This window comes from Sminthopsis crassicaudata, chromosome 1 (genome assembly GCF_048593235.1).
Source record: "Sminthopsis crassicaudata isolate SCR6 chromosome 1, ASM4859323v1, whole genome shotgun sequence".
In the NCBI taxonomy this organism is placed as follows: Eukaryota; Metazoa; Chordata; class Mammalia; order Dasyuromorphia; family Dasyuridae; genus Sminthopsis; species Sminthopsis crassicaudata.
This window is the reverse complement of record NC_133617.1, coordinates 646,509,989-646,533,782: the sequence shown is the minus strand read 5'-3', so window position 1 is coordinate 646,533,782 and position 23,794 is coordinate 646,509,989. Positions and strand designations below refer to the sequence as shown.

Here is a 23,794-nt window from a genome sequence, read left to right as displayed (position 1 = left end):
TATTTATTAAATATTTTCTTTACAAAAATCTTGTGATATCATGCAAGAATTTTTATACCCATCTAAGCTACATGAAATCAAATGATTTGAGTGTGGTCATGGGAAATGGAAAAACTGATATTTAAACTCAAATCTCACAACCCTAAGACCAGAGATTTTTTAAAAATTGTACTGAGTAGACTGAGAACAAGTTATAGTATTCTGTCTGGAGAAGAAAACATTATAGGCATCTTAGAACAGTCTGGGATTTAACTAATTTTTCCCACTTTCTTTGAAAGAGGAGATATCATGATTTTATTTTTACTTTTGTTCCTTTCTTTTTTATAGACTTGATGTAAGGAATATCTTGAATAATAATGTAAGTTTTATTGAATGATAATTAAAAAGATTGACAGATGTTTGGAGAATTGGGGGAAAGAGAGAGACCGTGTGTTCCAGTGGAAATTGTATTAGATTTGGAGTAGAGGAGTTGTATTCAAATCCTGCCTCCTTTGGCTTCCTAGCCATGTGACCTGGGACAGTCAAATAACAAGGCCAGCTTGGTGGTACAGTGGATAGAGCTCTTGGGCTGGAATCTGAAATACTTGGCCTTCTGAGTTCAAATCTATCCCCAGATACTTACTTTTTATGATTTCTTTGGGATACAGAACCATCAGTGACACTGCTGGATCAAAGGATATGCACAGTTTGACAGCTCTTTGGGCATAGTTTGGACTCAATTTAAAAAATCTGCATAATAGATGGGTTGAAATAGATGATATTTAAATTTCCTTCCAGCCCTAAATTTAAAATTGCCAAATATTAAGACAATCTACTTCCATGCTTCCCTGGCAAAATATCTATTGTTGAAACATTTTTCATGTGTGTCTGATTCTTCATGACCCCATTTAGGGCTTTCTTGGCAGAGATACCAGGATGGTTTGACATTTCCTTCTTCAACTCTTTTACTGATGAGGGAACTGAGGAAAACAAAGTTAAGTGACTCTCAAGTTCCCGCAGTATCTGATGCCAGATTTAACCTTGGGAAGATGAGTCTTCCTCACCCCAGGCCTGGTACTCTATCCAATGCACTCCCTGGCTGCCCTGGAAAAGTATCTATTTATATTGAAATGCAGCCAATGTCCTATAGAATAATAGAATATTGTAACTGGAAGCAGCTTTAGAATCCACCTAGTCTACAGTTGTCAACTACCTGAATTAAATTAAAATGTAATTGGGAGATACTTAATAAATTAAAATACAGTAAAATATAAGTAATATCACAGCTTAAAATTGTTATCATGGGCCTGCAGAGATCCTCATGTGTGCTTTAGTAGATTTCATCTCTATTTGAGTTTGAAAACCCTGATCTAGGATAACATCTCAGAGTTATAGATTGAGGTCCAAAGAGTTGAGATTTTCCAGCCAATGAACAGCAGAGCCAATATTAGGGGCCAGGAATCTCCTGTTGCCTGCTGCATTGCTCTTTCTGCTCTCCCTTGCTAACCTCTCAGATTTCCAAGTGAGAAGAAAAAAGGGGAAAAATAAAATGAGTTTCTCACTGATCGATGGTGATCTGGGCAGAGCAGAGAGAGCCTCAGATTCTCAGGGTGTTCACCAGTCAGCAGACTTTGTTCCCACTTGATTCCACTTCATAGTTTAAGTGGAACTGAAGCTTGGCTCTTAGTCTCTTGACGGATTAGTCTGGAGAGAAGAATAATGTGAAAATTGCTCCATGACTGATTCTTCAGAAGTCAAGACTTTTAAAAATGGCCTTTTCAGACAGATGTGTAGAAGGCAGAACATTTCATTTTCTCCTTATATTCTGCTTAAAATTTGTAGCAAATACCCCATCAGTATTAGCATGTCACACTTTCATGGTGCTTTGAGGTCTCTGGTTAACGAAGCACTTCTTTTTCATAATAATTCTGTAAGGTTAAAGTAACTTAAGTATTATTACCCCCCTTTTGCAGATAAGGAAATTGAGATTCAGGGAAACAGGTGACTTGTTTGTGGTACCATAGCTAATTGGTGTCAGAATTAGGATTTGAAGCCATGTCTTAAATCATCCTTGAATGCTTTGTTTTATTTCCAATTTACCGAGCAGCTTTTGAAAAACAATAGGGGAGAAAGAAGTATGTCTGCTTTGCTTTTGTACCCCATGGATTGTGAGACTTTCCTACCTGATTTGTGGGTGAAACTTTAATTATATGTTGTTTCCCCTCTTAGAATGTAAACTCCTAGAAAATAGAGACTGCCTTATTTTTCTGTTGGTATCCTTATTGCTTTACATATACATGAGTATTTAATAAATTCAATATTTGTTCATTCGATAATAGTGTAAAGATAACCAAGTCACTGAAAAATGTTTCAAAAGACAGAACTAGAGAATTCTGTGGCATACTATTGGATAACTAAATTGAAAAGAAGAGGAACTGTCCTCAACACTCCTCTTGGGGAAAAAAAAATAGAGGTTGTTGTTGTTTGTCTTTTGTTCTTCAAGACCATAACATCAGCAAGTGATGTCATGACCTGCAAGTGAATTGGATTTAAGTGAGGGAGGATTGTGTAAAGTCACCTATCTCACTTTCCCCACCAGAACCATCTGAGTCCAGTGGCAAGATATAGATAAAGATGACTAGAGATGACCTTGGATAAAATGGGAGACCTTGGACTTTTTAAGGCAAGGTTTTCAACAGGAGAAGAAAAAAGTCTATGTCCCAGAGTACTACCCTAGTCTCCTGGAGCTGGGTTTTCTTTTTGTATTGCTCAGATTTTCCTCACTTCCAGATGTCTCCAGACAATAACATTTCTTGCCCCTCCCTCCACCTGCCTTCTAGCTCCCTTTCATGGATTGTGTGATAGTATTTATATTCCCAGTATTTAGAGGTTTATAAGTTTATATGTCTGTCTAGCATCTATTTTTCTTCCTTCCCTCCCTCCCTCCCTTCTTTCCTTCCTTCCTTCCTCCCTCCCTCCCTCCCCTCCCTCCTTCCTTCCTTCCTTCCTTCCTTCCTTCCTTCCTTCCTTCCTTCCTTCCTTCCTTCCTTCCTTCCTTCCTTCCTTCCTTCCTTCCTTCCTTCCTTCCTTTTTCTTTCTTTCCTTCCCTCTTCCCTCCCTCCTTCCCTTCCCTCTCTTTCTCTTCCTTTCCCTTCCTTCCCTTCCTCCCTCTCTCTCTTCTTCCTTCCTTTCTTTCCTTCTTCTTCCTTCTTCCTTCCTTCTCCCTCCTCCCTCTCTCCTCCTCCCTCCCTCCCTCCCTTCCTTCCTTTTTCTTTCTTTCCTTCCCTCCCTCTCTTCCTCCCTCCCTTTTTTTCCCTCCCCCCTCTTCCCTCCCTCCCTCCCTCCTCCCTCCCTTCCTTCCTTCCTTCCTTCCCTTTTTTCTTTCTTTCCTTCCCTCCCTCTCTTCCTCCTCTCTTTTTTCCTTCCTTCTTTCCTTCCCTCCCTCCCTCCTTCCTTCCCTCCCTTCCTTCCCCTCCCTCCCTTCTTTCCTTCCTTCCTTTCTTTCTTCCTTCCCTCCCTCTCTCCCTTTCTTCCTTCCTCCCTTCCTTTGTTCCTTCCTTCCTTCCTTTTCTCTCTTCCTTCCTTCCTTTTTCCCTCCCTCCCTCCCTCCCTCCCTCCCTTCCTTCCCTCGCTCCCTTCTTTCTTTCCCTCCCTCCCTCCCACCCCCTCCCTCCCTTCCTTCTCTCCCTCTTTCCCTCTCTCCCTCCTTCCCTTTCTTCCTCCCTTCCTTCCTTCCTTCTTCCTTCCCTCTCTTCCTTCCTTCCTTTTTTCCTTCTTTCCTTCCTTCCCTCCCTCCTTCTCTCCCTCTCTCCCTCCCATTCCCTCCTTCCCTCCCTCTCTCCTTCCCTTCCCTCCCTCCCTCCCTCCCTCTCTTCCTTCTTTCCTTCCTTCCTTCCTTCTTTCCTTCCCTCCCTCCCTCCCTCTCTCCCTCCCTCCCTCTCTCCTTCCATCCTTCCTTCCTTCCTTCCTTCTTTCCTTTCCTTCCCTTCTGTTTCTTTCTTTCTTTCTTTCTTTCTTTCTTTCTTTCTTTCTTTCTTTCTTTCTTTCTTTCTTTCTTTCTTTCTTTCTTTCTTTCTTTCTTTCTTTCTTTCTTTCTTTCTTCCTTCCTTCCTTCCTTCCTTCCCTTCCTTTCCTTCTTCCTTCCTTCCTTCCTTCCTTCCTTCCTTCCTTCCTTCCTTCCTTCCTTCCTTCCTTCCTTCCCTTCCTTCCTTCCTTCCTTCCTTCCTTCCTTTCCTTCCTTCCTTCCTTCCTTCCTTCCTTCCTTCCTTCCTTCCTTCCTTCTTCCTTCCTTCCTTCCTTCCTTCCTTCCTTCCTTCCTTCCTTCCTTCCTTCCTTCCTTCCTTCCTTCCTTCCTTCCTTCCTTCCTTCCTTTGTGTTATATCTACAAAACAAAGCTTTTTTTTCGGAAGCAAGTAAAATCAGATGGCAAATGGACTTACAGTCAATAAACATTTATTAAACTCCTACTCCAAGCTAAGCACTCAGGATATAAGAAGGAACAAGACAATTGCTATCTTCAATGAGTTCACAGGTGAAGGGGGAAGATAGCTAGCAAACAGATATGTAGAAACAAACTTTATACAGGCTAAGGAGGCAATGATTAAGAGAGGAAAGGCATTAAAATAAAGAAGGGTTGGGAAAGACTCCTTCTAGAAGATGAGATTTTAGCTGAGACTTAAAGAAAGCCAGGGAAGTCATGGGTAAAGCTGAGGAAGTTTATTCTAGGCATGGAGGACAGCCAAATACCCAGAGAAGAAAACTGGAGTATCTTGATTGTGGAATATCAAAAGAGGATAGTGTTGCTCGATCAAAGAGTACATGATGGGGAATAAGTTATAAGAAGACTGGAAAGGTAGGATGGGGACTAAGTTTTGCAGGCTTGAAATACAAAATTCTAGAGGTGATAGGTCACCACTGGAGTTTATTGGAACTGGAAGGCAGTGACATGGTTGGACATGCACTTTAGGAAAACCACTTTTGTTCCTGAGTTGGGGTTGGAGTTGGATTGGAGTTGGGGAGAGACTTAGTGCAAGAAGACCAACCAGCAGGCTACAGTGATAGTCCATGTGTGGAGTGATGAAGACGTCTAGCATAGTGTTGGTAGAGGAGGATAGGAAGTATGTTTGAGAAATATTGTACAAGTGAAATTGATAGACCTTGGCAATATATTAGATATATGAGGGTGAGAAATAGTGAAGAGTCAAGGATGGGCCCTTTCTCTAAAACTAGGATGAAGTAATTGGACCACAGATCATGCTGAAAAGTAAACAAAGTAGACGTTAAAGAATGGAATTTGGAATATTGAGTAGAGTAAGAAAAAGTAGATCTGTTTCTTAGGAGCAAAGCAATTCTAAACCTATTGACAATTTCCAAGATGCACTTTTGCTTGTGTGTGGATACAGAAAAAGCTTTTGATGAAATGCAATATTCATTCCTATTAAAAACACAGAAAGCAAGTAGTATATAGTTAAAACCAAAAGCTAGCATTAACTGTAATAGAGATAAATTAGAAACCTTCCCAATAAAGGTTGAAGGAGGAATGAAGCAAGGATATTCATTATCACTACTGTAATTCAATATTGTACTAGAAAGGGGCAGCTAGATGGTGTAGTGGATAGAGCACCAACCCTGGAGTCAGGAGGAACTGAATCCAAACTCAACTTGACATTTATTAGCTATGTGATTCTGTGTAAGTCACTTAATGCTAGTTGTCTTGTCCTCCCACCTCCTAATATATATTGTACTAGAAATGGTAGCCATAGTTATGAGATTAAAAAAAAAAACTTAAAGGAATAAGAAAAGGCAATGAAGAAAGAAAACTAGCATTATAGCTTCCTAGAGTATCAACCAAAATCTAGTTGAACTAATAAACACAGTTTAACAACTTTAGCAAGGTTGCAGGATATAAAATAAATGCACATAAATCATCAGCATTTCTATATATTACCCACAAAGCCCAACAGGAAGAGATAGGAATTTCATTTAAAATAACTGTAATTTACCTGGGAATCTCTCTGTTAAAACACACCCAGGAATTATATGAACACAATTTCAAATTATCCTTCCTTTTCTCTACTTCCTTTTTTTATTTTCTCAAGTTCATCTTACTTTTCTCTTACTGTTTAAAACAAATCCTTCATATTCTGCTAATTACATTTTATGATTAAGGATATATTTACCATTATAATTTATTATTATATTAGAAAGGGGCAGCTAGGTGGCTCAGAGGATAGAATTCCAGGCCCAGAGTCAGAAAGACACATCTTTCTGAGTAAAAATCTGGCCTCACATACTTACTTGCTCACTGACTCTAGGCAAATCAAGTGACCCTATTTACCTCAGTTTTCTTATCTGTAATGAGTTGGAAAAGGAAATGACAAATTACTCCAGTATCCTTGCCAATATAACCTCAAATGGATACAACAGAAATGACAGAAGAGCCACAACATATTGGCCTTTAGAAAGCTCTCTTCTGATACATCATTTGGGCCAGGAGTGACCAGGGTACTCCAAGCAATTGAAGCCAAGTAGAGCTTCTTAGGTATGTCCTATCAAAGCTTTGAGTGTGGATTCAGTGAAGGATGATGGCCCATCGCTTGATGACCAGGCTTGTCAAATGGTTAGCCACCATAGAATGTTGTTTTTTTTCCTATTCATATGAACCCATGAGGAACATCTTTCAAGATACTTATCTGTGTCAGTGTTCACCTTAAGTTCATTGGTCTTTTGAAGCAAAGGATGGAGAGGCTGACCACATGCTATTGTGGATTTTTGTCACCAACACACAACTTACTCCCTCTAACATGGATAGAGATAAGGATTGGATGTGGGATTTCATTGATAGGAAATTCTTGAGTGAGGAACCATTCTCTACTAGAACAATTTAACTCCTTAGAATTAGAGCATTAGACCCCCCAAAAGGAGGTCACACAACCTGTTGTGTCAAAGGTGGGGCTTTCTTATATATGATATATCATATATAACAAATGTATTTTATTTGATAGAACTGAATGAAATTCATTTACCTAAGATTTCAACTTTTGACAATCTTGGAACCTTATGACTCTCTCTATATAAGAATCACCAAAAGAACCGAAGGTTTTTAGCTTGAAAAAGAAAGATTTGCAGTGACAGTTCAGCTCTCTTCAAATAGAAGTAACAGATGGAAACTGTAGAGAGGCTGATATCAGCTAACTAACAGTTAGGAGCATCCAAAAGGGAGTAAGCTGTTTTGGGAGACACTGGAGTTCTACCTCACACAAATGTTGTGTGACCACTTTTTGGAGATTTTGAAGAAAGGATAGTTGTTCAGGGTCAGTTTGAGTTAGATGACCTCTGAACTTGCTCCCGATAACGAGATTCCGTATTTTGGATTCTGTATTATATAGGAAGACTTTAATGGAAGGTTGCCAATCATAGTAAAACTTAATGTTTTCCAGTCTAAACAAGTTTTTTTTTTTTTTTTTTTTTTTGGACAGAAAGCAATAGTAAAAGGATGTATAGCCCTGTGGCTACAAGAAAAACCATTTAGAATCATATCCATTTCCTTAATCTTTAAGAGTACAAAAATCATTAAAAGCAGACTTTCAGAATGAAGGTACAAAACAGAATCTTTGTGGAATTTGCAAGGCTTTTGGAAGGCAGTAAGCTGGAGAAAAACAAAAATCTCACAATTAATTTAATTTTTTTAACAACAGCCTGGAAACTAGTTTGTCAAAATTTTGTGGAGAGAAGACGTCTATGAATTTAGGTATGGATGAATGAATTTGTCTTCTCCAGGAGTGGGGAGTCAATTATTGTATCTTGCAAAGTTGAAAGGGGAGAACTAGATATATCAGATCAGAGAACGCAGCATAATTTAGTGAAAAAAGTACACCAGCTTAGTGATTTCTAGTCCCAGCTTTGGCTCTGACTAGCTATGTGATCTTGATCAAATAACATAACCTATTCAGATGTCACTTTCCTCTTTCAGATGAAATGATCTTTAATGCCTCTAAATCTTAAAGCTTCCAAGGTCCCTTTCAATCTTAAAAATTAGGATTCTGATTTGCTTCATGTCACAGGAGCCAGTTGCCATTCTGATGGGGAAAATTGCAAACAGGTCAGAGGAGAATGTTAGAAACAGTACTAGCACATGTTTTCATTGATTTAGTGGAATTGAATTACATTCTTGGAAAAGAAGCATTTTCAGATTCATGAAGTAGCTTGTTTGCTGGAGGCTTTTAATCTCAGTGTTTGGAGTAGAAAGCATCAGCACACTCTTAGAAGTCAAAAGCTAAGGCTGCTAATTGCTGGCTTTAAGGTAACAGCTACATCCTTGAGCAGCTGTTGCTTCCAGTGAAGTTTAAACTGGAAAAAAAAATGAATTGCTGTTAGAAAACCAGAAGGAAGTTGTTCATATTTTACTTTCAGTTTGCATGTTTTAGAGAAATATTCACTCTCATTGAGCATACAGCTGGTTTCCTGAAAATTCTTCTTTACTTTCTACTTCCTTCCCCATCACCCATCCTTTCTCCAGAATTCACTGATAATGATCAGAAGCAGCCATGGAGATTGTTTCCACTGACAATGTTGGTAAGGGTTTTAAGATAATTCTGTAATTAAAATTCATTAACTCAGTAATCATAGGATGGGGTAGAGAAAGCACTGCATTAGCAGCTGGCAAACTTGACATTTAACTCCCCTTTTATTCCTCATTCTTGACTTGGATAAAGGCATAGAAGGTAAGCTCATAAAATCTGCTGATGGCATAAAGCCATCTGGTAGAGATAACTAATGCCAGGTGATAGCATCCAAAAAGATTTCAGCAGTATAAAAATGTTAGGTCAAATCTAGTAAAGGAAAAAAAAAATCATAGGGACAAATCCTATAGTGGGTTTTTAAAAATCCATTATATAAAAACAGAATAAGGGAAATGTTCCTAGACAGTAGTTTATAGAAAAAGGACATGAAGGTTTTGATGGATCATAATCTTAATGTGAATCAGCAGTGTACTGCAAAAGCCAAAAAACAGCTAATGAGATTTTAGGTAACAATATCTAGAATGAATAAAATAATGGTTTCACTATATTATACCTTTTTAATTCTAACTGTAGTTGGAATGTTGTCTTCAGTCATATTATTATAGCTTTTATTACAGCAGTTTTTATGGAAAAAAGATCTGGAGATTTTGATGGACCATAAGCTTGATATGATCAATTCTGAGATTCCACGAAATAACTTATGACCTGTGTGATTGTAAGCACATCAATAAATTTCTCTTGGTCACCTCATGTATGAAATAGAATTAACATATTCACTATATATTCTCTTGAAGTTGTAGTCTTTTGTCAATAACAGCATGAGGGAAGAGAATAACAATGATAATAATAATAATGACAATAGCAGCTGATATTTATGTTGTATTTTAGAGTATATAAAGTCCTTTGCAGAGACTTTTGTTGTTTGTGACCCCATCTGGGATTTTCTTAGCAGAGATATTGGAGTAGTTTGCCATTTCCTTCATCATCTCATTTTACACATGAGATAACTGAGGCAGACAGGGTGAAATGACCAGGATTACCTAGGTAGAAGCTAAGGTCATATTTGAACTCAAGTCTTCCTGATTCTAGACCAGCACTTTATCTGCTGTGTCACCTAGTTATCTTGTCTCATTCGAAAAAGTTCCAAGAAAAAAAAAAAAAAAAACCCAGAGATTTATTGTGAGGCAGCATGTTGTAATGAAAAGAGATTCAGAGTTAGTAAACCTGGGCTCCAGCCTTCTGATACCACCTGTATTCAACTGAATTTGATTCAGCAAATCTTTATTAAGTACTCAGTATCCAAAGTGCTGGGCTTTGTATGTGCTAAGAGAAAAACAAAACAAAGAAACAAAAAAAGAAAAACAGCCCGTCCCTCAAGGAGCTTACTATAGACTGGGGGAGGAAGAGAGGAGCTGCAAGAATTTTATTTTAAAATCTACATCCTCTCAAGGCACTGTATATGTTGTTGTTGTTGTTGTTGTTTTTGCGCTGAGGCAATTGGGGTTAAGTGACTTGCTAGGAAGTGTTAAGTGTCTGAGACCAGATTTGAAATTAGGTCCTCCTGACTTCAGGGCTGGTGCTCTATCCACTGCACCACCTAGCTGTCCCCAGGCACTGTATATAGGAAGACAAAAATGAGAGAAACTCATTTTTTCTATTTTTCTTCTTTCAAAAGCATTTTATTTTCCAAACATATGCAAAGATAGTTTTCAACATTCACCTTTGCAAAACCTTGTGTTCCAAATTTTTTTTCCCTCTCCTCCCCCCTGCCCCTAAGACAGGAAGCAATCTGATATAGGTTAAACATGTGCAATTCTTCTAAACATAGTTCCATATATGTCATGCTGAATAAGAAAAGTCAGACTAAAAGGGGAAAAAGCATGAGAAAGAAAAAAAAAAAACAAGCAAGTAAACAAGCAACAACAAGAAGATGAAAGTACAATGCTTTGATCCACATTTAGTCTCCATAGTTTTCTCTCTAAATGCAGATGGCTCTTTCCATCACAAGTCTATTGGAATTGCCTTGAATCAACTCATTGTTGAAGAGAATCAACACATTTGGTTGACTCCCAGTTGATTATCACATAACCTTGTGTACAATTAAACTCAGTCTGGAACATGCCATGAACATCACAAATAACATAAAGAATATGCAAATATAAAGTAATGTCAACAGAGGGGTGGGTTATCCTCTAGGAGGTATCACCTGAGCTGTGTTTAGAAGGAAATAAGAGTTTCTAGGAGGCTCATGGAAGAAAGGGTCTGGATGTTCCAAGCATGGAGGAACATATATAAAAACATGGAGTCTGGAGGTAGAATGTATAGTTTCTGTGTCTACTTTCTTCCCCTGTCTGAGATAGCATGCACCCTACCTATCTTACTAAGTTGTTAGGAAAGTACTTCCCAAAGTACTGTGTAAAAGTGAATGCTGAATTTTCTTATTTTAGCAAAAGGTTTACAAGAAACAAAAATTTAGGTTAAAAAACATGAGTTTTATGGAAACATGGAGAGGCCACAGAAACTTGGGAGCTTCAATTTTTTTCCAAGTGTATCCAACCATGCGATTGCTATGAAGGAATTATATGAAATGATGACAGATGACAGATCCATTGAAGATCCATTGAAGAAAGAGTAGTATTTCACCTTTAATATCTCATTTGGTCTTCAGTGCCATGATAACAAAGTTAGCATTGTCACCTCCAATTTTTCAGTTGGGGGAAATAGAGGCAGAGTGTAAAGGGCTAGAATTGGGCAGATGTATTTAACCTAGATGCAAGGTAATCTAGCACTTCAGGCTAATTACCAATTGGACAATTCTCTATTAACATGTTTGGGAGGATGACCCTACTTAACTATTCTGTGCTGGTTCGATCTGGGGGTGTGGAAAAAGAAGGGGAAATGAGATTAGTGGGTGGAGTAGGAGGAGGAGATTCATTCTCTTGGCAGTGGAGAGAGGAAAGAGGTGTGGAGATTGTTAGATCTAATCCCCTGACTGCAATCCCAAAGGACCAAGAATAAAGACTTTTGCTTATCCTAACTCTGGCTGATTCTAAGATATCCAGGGTCACAACAACAGAGGATAAATTATTTATCTAAAATTACTAGTTAGTTGTTGACCAAGGGGAATCAACTAGTTTATTGTTCTTTGGTATACCAATTTATGCTATGATTCAGATCCAATTTAGCTACCTTCTAAAGAATTGTACTGAATCATGACTAGTTATTATAATCATATCTAAACTTCAGACTTTTGTGACTTAACTGGGAAAGGAAGCAGCCTAGTATACTGAAAAGTAGATTTGATTAGGAGTCAGAGTACATGAATTCACAAACCAGTTTTATTCCATATTACTTGTGTGACCCTGCCACTCAGCTTCAATGGGTCTCAGTTTCCTCATCTATAAAATGAAGAGATTGGTCTAGATAATTCCCAAGTTCCCCTTTTATCTTGATGTCCCTGTTCTTTAGTGATGAAGTTTAAAAATTTATACCGCATTATTGGCATGTGTATACGTATATGTGAATATATATGTATGCATGTGTATTTGTGTATACATGTGTATTGTGTATCTATACATTCATGCCAACTGATGATAATTAAGTGGCACAGTGGGTAGAACATGGGCCTGAAGTCAGGAAGGTCTTAGTTTAAATCCAGCCTCAAACATTCACTAGCTGTATGTCACTGGAAAGTTACTTAATCTCTTTGCTTGGGAGTTTCCTGAAACTATAAAATAAGTTTGTTGTGAGGATCCATTGAGATAACATTTGTAAAAGAGCTTAGCACAATGACTGATAGCTAGTAAGTGCTTTATAAATGCTTGTTTCTCCCTTTTCTTCTTTCATATTAGCTATCATAGTTACTTGGATTTGAGAGATTTAATCATGAAACAGAAGTCAGATTCCCATTGACCTTCATTACATCTCTGGCCAGTGATCTAATGGTTTTTCAAGTTCTGTCTATCAACTTTCAGTACTTTGCTTTCTTTTTCTTAGTCTCTGTTTCTCTGTCTCTGTCTCTCTCTCTGTCTCTCTCTGTCTCTCTCTGTCTCTCTCTGTCTCTCTCTGTCTCTCTGTCTCTGTCTCTCTCTCTCTCTCTCTCTCTCTCTCTCTCTGTCTCTGTCTCTCTCTCTGTCTCTCTGTCTCTCTGTCTCTCTCTCTGTCTCTCTCTGTCTCTCTCTCTGTCTCTCTCTGTCTCTCTCTGTCTCTCTCTGTCTCTCTCTCTCTCTCTCTCTCTCTCTCTCTCTCTCTGTCTCTGTCTCTCTCTCTGTCTCTCTGTCTCTCTGTCTCTCTCTCTGTCTGTCTCTGTCTCTGTCTCTCTCTCTCTCTCTCTCTCTCTCTCTCTCTCTCTCTCTCTCTCTCTCTCTCTCTCTCCCTCTCTCTTTCTCTCTTTCTCTCTCTCTGTTTGTCTGTCTGTCTGTCTTGGAACAATTGGGTTATTCATGTATCTGTAAAAACAAGGGGTAATGCATCTGAAGGTGCTTACATGAAGTACATAGTCCGATGAATAAAAGAATATCTAATAAGAACTATTCTGTAGAGACTTTGAATAAAACACAAGCAGAATGATCATCTTCGTGACTATATCCTATTTTTGCATGGCAAGGCTAACCTACAGCTGGTGCCTATTTTTTTTTTTTTTTTCATGGCATGGACAGATTATTTCAGCTTAGTTACAGAAGTATCATGTTTATACAGAATATGAAGCACGCATGTTCTGACAGCTAAGCAGGATGTGTCATTATGGGAAAACTACTATTAAATTTTTTTTTCAAGAAGAATGAAACATTCCTAAATTGTTTTATTGTGTTCAGGAAATTTCTCAAGAAAAGGAAATTGATTAAAGAAGTTTTGTTTAAATTTCTGAAGAGCAATCCAGAGAAAGTTTTTTTTTTCACTTTTCAGAAGTTTTCCTTACATTTTACGAAATAGATTTAGTGTATATATAATGTGTACATATATGTATATACATACATATATACATGTACATGCACACACATATGTGTGTATATATGTATATATATATATATACATACATATATATATATATATATATATATATATATATATATATATATATATATATATATATATATATATATATAATTTCCTCATAAAGAAAATATGCAGTGGTGGGTAAAAGGCCAGCTGGTTTGGAGCCTGTTTATGGCAGGGCATGAAGACTGTGTCGTGCTAGGAAACAGCTGAACCTCACAAAACCATCAAAAAAAATGTTGTTTCTATTATGAAATCAACTTAAGTTGGAAATAAATGGTTAAGAAGCAGTTTATTGACTTCCTTGGGGTTATTTGGTGGGTACTTGTCCTGTTTTTACTTGTAACTCCTCCTATATTCCCCCCCTCCCTAACTCTTTTCTTACCCTAGAAGAGGTCAGATCCACCGTCCAGAGAAGGTAGAAGGGGATAGTGTGGCTGATGGTCTGGCTTGGCACTTGGCTTTAGGCCCAAAAGTCCAGGTTCTAAAAGTGTATATGAATGTTCAGACTAAGAAATTTCTCTACACCCAGCCCAGTGACCTTTTGAAAATGTATCACAAATATAGTGTAAAAATTAGAAACATATGGATCATGTTACCAACAAGATGGAGGACCAGACATTTTTTCCTAGTCTTTGCAACTCTCAAAAAAGTTCTCAAAGAGGAATTATGTGGTAAAGGTAGCAAAATTACAGCTGTTCCTATAAGGTGAGAAAGCAAGAAATCTACTACGGTAACAGCCATTAAGAATTAAGAGAAGGGAATGCTAATCTATAGCTTTGCCCACTTAGCATCCTTTATTCACTAACCTCCACACTTATATAGGTGCCCAAAGTGATCCATATACTTATGCTTAGGACCTCCTCAAGAATGGCCCTCCTGATGCAGCACTCTCTTCTTGTGTCTCCACCTCTACTCTTATCCCAGTATCCTGTTGAAATAAGCCATTGGACCTTACCTCTTCCCAACCATATTAAGATGGATCTTCTACATCTCTTCTACCTAAGCTGCCTTCAAGAGTAGGGAACTCCAAGAGAGCAGATGTCTGGAAAATTCACTCAGCCCTTCCTCAAGCTTCAAAAAAATGGCAAGAACTGACTCAGCTTCGCTAGAGGACTAAAGAATAGTGGGAATTGGAAAGGTTTCAATATGCTGGACCTCAAACCATGTAAGGGAACAGGAATATAGCTAGTAACACGTTTGTTGTCATATAAATTACTTGGGGGCAGGGCCCAAGGATGATGAAAATTCAATTTCCCATCATGGGAGAAGGTTGAGACAGTTTTGCTATCCAATCCTTGATGTTAACCTAATATCAAAGGGAGAGGAATCAAAAGATAAGTGAAAAGTGAATATAAGGAAAGAAGACAAATCACTACAATATCAGGAGACAGAAAATTCATTTATACCGTAAAGCACAAAAAGATAATTCTAAAGGGAAAATGCTAAAATCAGAAGGGAAGATAAATATAAAAACATTTTAAAAATTACATATATCTCTAAAGAGATATTTCAAGAAAACAATTGAACCAATACTTGATGAAATACAGACCCATATGGATTCTGCAGAGAATGTGGAACCATAGCAGGAATGTCCAAAATAATTAAAGAGAGAAAGCAGAATTTTGAAAGAACTGAAACGAGGCAAATAGCAGAATTTATCTTTCATAGAAGAAATAATAGCAGAAGAAAAACCAAGAATCTACTCAACTGTGCTTGACTTTAAACTGAGATCTTCTTGCTCTTATTGCATAAATAAGTGATTCTTTTAAGTTGCTTCTACAGAATTTTAATTTGCTATATTTATTTGAAAAGCAGCATAGAAATAGTGTGTAGAAATAATACTAGATTTGAGGTCATGAAGACACAAGTCAAGTCCCAACTTTAATGCTTACTAGTATAAGATCTATGAGTAAATAACAGTCTCAATGGGCTTCGGTTTCCCCATATACAAATTGAAAAATAATTTCCATAGTCACTGCCTCATGGACTTGTTATAATGTGCCAGTGAAATAATGTATGGAGACAGCCCATCACATTTAACCAAATGAATCTGCAAAATAAACTTGGTATTAAGGAATTTTCCTATAATGTCATTATAATATGTAGAAAAGTACTTCATCATTTTGAAAAGATTATACAACTATGGATCATTAGAGGAAAGCAGATGACATTCCACTGGAAACATCTTGGGACTATTTGAGAAGATCAAGTTATACTTTTTGACTGCCATATAAATAAGTCATTTGAATAGAGGACCATTCAAGTGACAGACAATTTTAAATTCAGGAACTGAGATTCTAGGCTTGTGAAAGGGAATCATTTTTGGAGGAAGGAGAAGGTTTCTTAGCGCTGGTAGCAATATCCAGTACAGTAGTGGTAACGGTAACATCTGCATGGGGAATTGATTGACACACTAACAACAACTTGAAACTCTAAGTAAAGTTAGCTTCAGGAAGTATGACTTCAAGGTGAGAGAAATATCAGCTATGGACTCTATAAGGAGACAACTACTCTGAGGCCTTGGAGAATTATATATAAGAGGAAATTCTACAATATGAAAAAAGAACTTCCAATAATCATAAGCTGTGAGTTGCCTTTTATCACATATATTGTCTAAAAGTGGGCCCTACAATCATTCTATCCTATATTTGAATCTAGTTTTTCCAGGTATCTGGAAGAAGAAAGTTTATTTAGGGTTTGATGAAAATGCTTTTGTAACTGTTACTCATACTATACTTCCTCAATAAATACCTTTTCTTTTTTATATGTAACATTTTATTTTCCCCTAAATTACATTTTAAAACATTTTTTAAATAATAAAAATTCTTTTGAGTTCCAAATTATATCCCTCTCTTCCTCCATTCCCTTCTCCCTGAGACATACTCATCAGATGGCAAAGTTGACAGGAAGAAGATAAATATTACATGGCTTCCAAGAAAATATGTATATTAATACACTGTTGGTGGAGCTGTGATTTGGTTCAGTTATTCTAGAAATCAGTTTGAAACTATGTCTTAAAAGCTAGTAAATTGTGCATATCTTTATAATACCTCTATCCAGCTTATACATTAAAGAGATCAAAGAAAAAATAAAACAACCCATATAACCAAATATTTTTAACAATCCTTTTATAATATGATAGGATGTTATTATTCTAGGAGTTGTCTTTGAGAAATATGGAAAGATTTAAGTGAACTGATACAGAGTAAAGTGACCAGAACTAGGAGAGCAATTTATAAAATAACAATAACATATAGTAACAATAACATTGTAAAGAGAAACAACTTTGAAAGACTTAAGAAATGATTAACACAGTGATCAACCATAATCCCACAGGATTAATGATGAAACATGGTGTCTACTTCCTGACAGAAAGGTGATGGGAGCACAGTGAAAGTTGAGACATATTTTTTGAATATTACTAATGTGGGAATTTGTTTTGCTTGTCAATGCATTTTTTATAAGAATTTAGTTTTTCTTTTTTGCTAAAAGGAGAAGTGAGAGGAAGAGAAGGTAGACTTTTGATAATGGGAAAAAAGAAAATGAAATTAAAAAAATAAAAAACCAAAAATGTCAAAAACATTAATATAAAGGACAAAACATTAGTTTTCAATTTATTGCCAATAGGATCCATGACATAAAAGAGGTAAAGGCCTCTGTCTAAGAGAAAGTTGTCCAGCCTTCCTTAGATATGGTATTTAAAGGGATACTAGAATAAACAGTTCACTTCTCTTTCTTTTTTGTACTTTTAAAATGATTATATATCCGTATTTCAGTACTTAGGCAGAACATGTTTCCTTACCTGTTTAATCTTTGACCATATCTCTAGGGTTAAGGAACATGTTTAACCATGTAATTTGAAAAGTCAGCTCTTGCCTCCATATCATGTTGAACAGGAAAGTAAGACCTTTGACTGAGTAGTGATAAGCAAAGTTGAATGCCTAAGTTGAAGAACAATGAGATGTTTGATGGGTATAGAAAAAGCCATCCTTTCCCATAAAACAAGGCCAAGAAATATATTATATCCTTTTAATGAAGAGATGGATTGAAACAGTGTAGTTAGCTTTCCAGAATTTCTAACAGGAAACAATGCATACTTTGATTGCCTTAATTAATTTATTTTTGGTCTTTTTCTTATGTCAGGCAATACTAAATTGAAATCCCTTTTTTAGAATCATAAAATGCAAATTTGGAAAACGAGATACTCTGTGACACAGATATGATGACATTTTTGTTTTCTTTTTACAGGTGTGTGTGTATGTGTGTGTGTTTGTTGGCCACGGTGGTAGTTAAAGAGGGAGAGGTTAGTAACTCACAACATATACCAAGATCAGGAACTTGAATCCAGATCAAAGCATTTGTTTCACTCCCCCATCAGATAATTCAAGACATTCCTTGATTTTCAAAGGGAATTTGTTTCAGATGGTTATTGAGTGGGTGGCAGGGGAACACAATTCTAGGAAAAAATACATACCTGTCTGTGCCAAGGGTCATTTTTAGGGGATTCTGATGGGAGGTATAAACTGAATTCTTTGGCAACTCCTTTTCTGAATGGTGAAATCAAATCCATTCACTGTGTACATCAATAATCTCTTACTGAACAGAAATTCATTTGTGTTCAACAGTGTCACATTCATGTGGTAGGTATATCAGGAAAGACATATTTACTAGAATCTGTACTCTGATAAAGACAAGGATCCTCTTTACTGAGGAGAGGGTATGTGGTAGATTAGAAAATTTGCTAGCTCTGAAGTTGGAGGTCCTGGGTACCAATCCCATCTTTATTACTTAATATCTGTATTGCCATCACTTTATTTCTTTGGGACTCATCCTCATTCATAGACCAAAGGGATTAGATTAGATAATCTCCTGGGTCCCTTTTAGTTCTAAATTTCTGATCCTATGATGACAATGACTTTATGAGTCTAGCACACTGTTTCATGGTATTTTCAGTCCAGGATCAGCACTGTATTTATTTTTTCAGTTTTGTCTAAGGATGTGTTTTTAGAAGTTCTTACATGTCTCATATTAGAGCAGTGTATTTGGCTTCTCCAAAAAAGCTCATTCTGAGATATTATCAAAAATACTTTTAAAAATATATTAAGATTTTAAATGCTAATTACACATAATATATAAATGCAAAACCATACTATCAGGTATAGAATTGAAACAAAAGAAGTAGAGGAAATAGATTTTCCTAGGAACTTGAGATAAACTGATAATAGATTTAATTCTAAAAACATTTTGGTTGCTGAATCCTTTAACTAGGTAAATTTTTAACTAGGCTTAATTTGAGCATGTAGGTTCTTATATTTTGTAGGAGTGTGAAACTTAAAAAATTGGATATTTTGATTTCTATTTAAGGTAGTTATATATTTAATTTAATATATGTGGATGATTCATCCTCATATAAGTAAAAAACCTGTAAAGCCTAAATGGATACCTAGTTAACATATTTATTAGCATCTAGTCAATTAAATTGACTAAACGTCTATGCTAGGCCCTGGAGACATGGACAATAAATAAAATGATTCTTGTCCTTAAATATCTTACATTCTATTCTTTTTTAGTTCAACAAAAATTCATTCAATATCTGGGGAGCTTTTGCCTGTTGATAGATTATAGTCTATTTATGATTGGAAATTTTATAATTGAATTTATGATTGAATAATTTGGTGTATGCTTGGAGCATAGATATTCTTGATTGTGGGTTTAAGAGAAAGAATCAGAATACTGATGGGGTGAAAGTTGTTCTGCTGAACACACACCTACAAACACCCACACCCATAACTGCCCCCCCATTCCCCCAACCAAACCTTATTCTTGATTAAGAATATGTTAGGGTCAAAGGACTAAGGTCAAACATTTTCTTTACAAAGAATCCTCTTTTGGGAACTAGATTAGATTCTTGGATTAAGATGATCCCACAGGTCCCTTTAAACTTTGAGATTTTATGAAGTTTGAGAACCAGACTTTTACTTGGTCTATTCATTTTATCACAGACATGTATGGGCATCCAGACTGGTTATATATAAGCAGAGTCAATGTTGATTTTATATACATATATATATATATATATTCATATGAATATTGTACTTGGTGATTCCATTAAAAATGAATGATTTCTTTAGGGGTAAAGTGATGCAAATAAGCTACCTGAGGGGAGGGATTGTCATTCATTTTAGGTTTTTATTTCAGAATCTACCATAAGTGCCCTACAAATAGTAGGACTTAATAAATGCTTATCGATTTGAATGTCACACATTGCTTATAAATCAAAAGGTGCAATGGGATGGTTTTCCCAAATGTAATATTGTAGACTTTATAGCCATTTGTGTTAAAGACAAATATTCTAAGAGACATATTGATCATATTGATCAGTATTCTCTTCTCAGGTATCAATTTAAATATATCTATATCTATATAGATATATAATTATACACCTGTTCAAAAAGTTTATTAGTAGTCTAAATCACAAATTGAACCTCAGGTGCTTTAGTGGTTGTCATGGAATACACAGTCAGATAAATGTGAAATACACTGTTCAAAAATTTTAAATAGCATTTATAATTTCAAACTTTTTGTTTATATAATCTTATTCTTTAAAAGAGATCTTTTGGGTGGGAAGAAGACAGTATATTATGTCCATTTTACGGATGGGGGTAACTGAGACAGAGTGATGATAAAACTTGCCTAAGGATAGTAGTTTTCAAGCAATATGCAGAGGCAAATTAATCTTACCCCCTTGATAAAACAAGTAGCTAGTAGTTTCTTCATAGGATAAAGAAATAGCAGATTAGAATTCAGTAACTTTCTCCAGATTAAGAGGGAATAAATTATATCCATTTATCTTGAGGTCAAGATCCATGGGACCACCCAATCACCATCAATATTGCTTTTAAGAAATTCAGGAAACCAATATCCCACAAGCTGGATAATGAGTTGGCCCCATCACCTTTCAGATGTGTTGAGAGGTCAGGTTAGTTTATTTGTTTTTAATTTACCTGAAATGAGAGAAGGTTTGAAAGATTCCTTTGTCACTTGGATCTCTAGAATAGTAATGCTGTTCTTTTTGCTCTCTCTTCTTTTCCCCTACCCCTTCTCCTATTTGCAGGATTAGAAAAGCACTCAGAAAGCCTATTAATCTTTCTGGCGTTGTCAGGATTGATCAGCGAGTTTTATTAAAAAAGCTCCAGGATTTCTTGAAAGGCCTCATTCTCCAGATTTTAAGAAGGGGGAGCTTACGGCAATCTCCGTGCATGTTGTCTGGATCCTTCTCCTAGCCTAGCCCTTTGGAATATGTGTTGATGGTCCCGAAGGAGAAAAGGAACCCTTTTCTTACTTAAGCCTTTTTCCTGGAAGGAAGCTGGTGATCCCCTGATAACATGAACTTTCTTGAATCTGGTGGGGTGTTTCTTTGCCTGCTGTTTGTTCTGCAAGGTACCAATTCGTCTTTCATCAGTGTTAACCAGGGGATGAAGGTGGCCAAGGGTCATTCTGCTTTTCTGTCAAGGGAGGACCTGAAGTTTTCCATACCAAAGGAAAAAGATGCCTGCAAAGTGGAAGTTTTGTTGAATGAGCCAATAACCCAAAGGGTTGGGAAACTTACTCCACAGGTAAGTGTTACCAGGTATTTTCTGTTCCATAGCACTACATGTAGGTATATATGTATATGTAGTTTTATTTGTCTAGTGAGTACTGATTTTCCAGACCTGAGTTCATTCACTAACAAAAACACATTAAAATTAGCAAATAAACAAATATTCCAGATAAGATCTGGAATTGAGCCTTGAATATCACCAGAAACAAAGTCAAGCCTGTGGATGGTAGGCCTTATATAGAAAAAGAAGGGCAAAAGGAGTTGGATAAGAAGAGGAAGAAAGTAAGAGGAAAAAAAAAGGACATGTTTGTAGTTATAGGTATGTTCTAAAATTGTTTGTAAATATATTTTTGTAAAGCTCATCTAAATCACATTAGGTCAGCTTCCTAGAGGTAGCTGGGAAGCATAATAGATGGAGTGCTGGACCTGGAGTCAAAAATACCTAAGTTTCAAATGTGACCTCAGACATTTACTAGCTGTGTGACTTTGGGCAAGTGACCCCTTTTGGATTCAATTTCCTAGTTTCTAAAGTGGGGCTAATAATAGTATTATCTCCCAAGGTGATTGTGATGATCAAATGAGATAATAATTGTAAAGCACTTAGCACAATGCCTGGCATATGAAATATTAGCTGCCATCATCATCATCATAATCATTCTTACCTTCATGTTTATCATCATCATCATCTTCATTGTCATCAAAGTTTTCTAAGGGCAACTAGTGGACAAAAGAGTGTTGAACTTAAAGTCAGGAAACCCTGAGTACAAATCCAACCTTATATAGTGATTAAGAGCATGACTCTGGGCAAGACATTTAACTTGTGTCTGCATCAGTTTCCTCATCTGTAAATAGAGAATAATGAGAACATCTTTCAATATGGCACCAGGGAATGAGCATTGGAATTAGAGTCAAAAATTCCTGATGTGCCATTCACTTAACATATGTGACCTTAGGAAAACCAAAGTGGCGCTAACAAAACCACAGGTTTCTTTTCCCTCATGTAGATTTTATTTTGCTACCAAATTTAAAGAGAAACATATATAGGACTCAAAACTATGTGTCGTTCTGTTGGAAGAACTGGGTATCCCAAACCATGTTGCTGAACTGTGAATATCCTTATCCCCTCCACTGGCTGAAGCAGGCTGGTTTTGTTCAAAGTTTTGTTAAAATGACACAGGAGGAGTCTAATGAGGTGCTGCAGACAAAATTAAAAGTGGTTCAGTTTTTTTTTTTTTTCCTCTTTAACTCAGATGGTTAGCTTTAGACTTTTTTTTTTTTTTAATTATCACATTCTGTTTCTAGCCCAATTTAGAAAGAATCACAACATAACAAAGAGGACACCCTTAGGTGTATTCAGAACTTCTGTGGCAGCAATCAGATACTCAAAATCTCCCAATACTGCTCTTAGATTTGTGCTCCAATTTGCCAGCCAAAGAGCTTTAGATGAGACTGAAAATGCTGAAGGAAGATCAACCACAAGCTGCTTCAGGCAACAGTTCCCAGTTCTTTTGGACTTTTAAAACCTGCCCACTCACCCCTCAGCCTGTCACATTAATTTATATTTTGACAATCTAGTCCATAGGATTGAGAATTTGGGAACTAAAGTCTGGAAGGGATGTTAGGGAATCATCTTGCCGTTGGATAATAATATTTAGCATCTATATAGCATTTTAAAGATAACAAAGCCCTTCTAATTATCTAATAATAACAATAATCTATTATATAATTATCTAATAATATCTATTAATAAATTATCTAATAATGGGTTAGGTTATCTAATAATTATTATCTAATAATAACAATAATAATAATTATGTGCTAGGAATTGTACTTTAATAGTGATCTCACTTGATCCATACAACAACCCTTGGGAAAAGGTGCTATTTTTATCCCTACTTTAAAGATGAGAAATTTGAGACAGAGAGAAGTAAAGTCGCTTGCTCAGTATCATGCAGCTAATAAATATCTGAGACAGGATTTAAATTTGTCTTACTGATTATAAGTCCAGTGCTGTATTCATTGGATTATAGTGTTGTTTTCACTGTTGTTATTGCTGGAAAGCTGATTGGCTCCCTTTTGCACATTCTGAAGAAAATGGAAGTATGTCTTACAACTTTCAGTATAAATAAATTTGATAACTAATGATCGTCAAACTCAGAAAATTCTTCTGGAACTGCATGAATTTATAAATTATTGGGAATTTCACCTTCATTTTACCTATATCTTTTAAACTTTTAGAATTGTGCAGAATCATTGATTTTAAAAATCTCTAAAGCTGTCATCGAGCTCTTCATATTGTGTTCTGATATTTCCTGGTAAACTCACCTACAGCAAGGATGATTCATTATTTTTTTAATCAAAGGTAAAATGTTGTTGGTAATTGTATTCATGTTCCTTTAGACTCATTCAGTTATCCTTAGGGATTCAGTTTTCATGACATTTTCCCTAGTAAGGAGGCTCAAACACAAAATCAGGTTATTCTTTTATAGAATTTAATAGTAAATTCAGACCAAAGCTTGTGTAAACCACTTTTCTGGAGAGACAATTGTATTAACAATACCCTGCTGGGTAATGAACAGTTTCATGTGGTTTGCACAGAAAATGTTTTGTTTAACATCTGCTCAATTAGCGTTTTTATTTCATTACTGAAGTTTGTCTTAGAACCAACAGGTTTAATTTCCTATCAGATATTTGA

General features: G+C 36.3%; 1 protein-coding gene across 5 annotated transcripts in view; it reads left to right on the top strand.

The window, feature by feature from the left end:
• Positions 1-23,794, top strand: part of FREM1 (FRAS1 related extracellular matrix 1) — a 146,001-nt gene that overhangs the window by 4,378 nt on the left and 117,829 nt on the right. For all 5 annotated transcript variants that reach the window (XM_074282924.1, XM_074282926.1, XM_074282928.1 and 2 more), the window contains exon 2: positions 20,614-21,115. In XM_074282924.1, coding sequence (XP_074139025.1) covers positions 20,885-21,115 — 231 coding nt within the window. In that variant the 5' untranslated portion in view covers positions 20,614-20,884. The remainder of the gene's footprint in view (positions 1-20,613; positions 21,116-23,794) is intronic.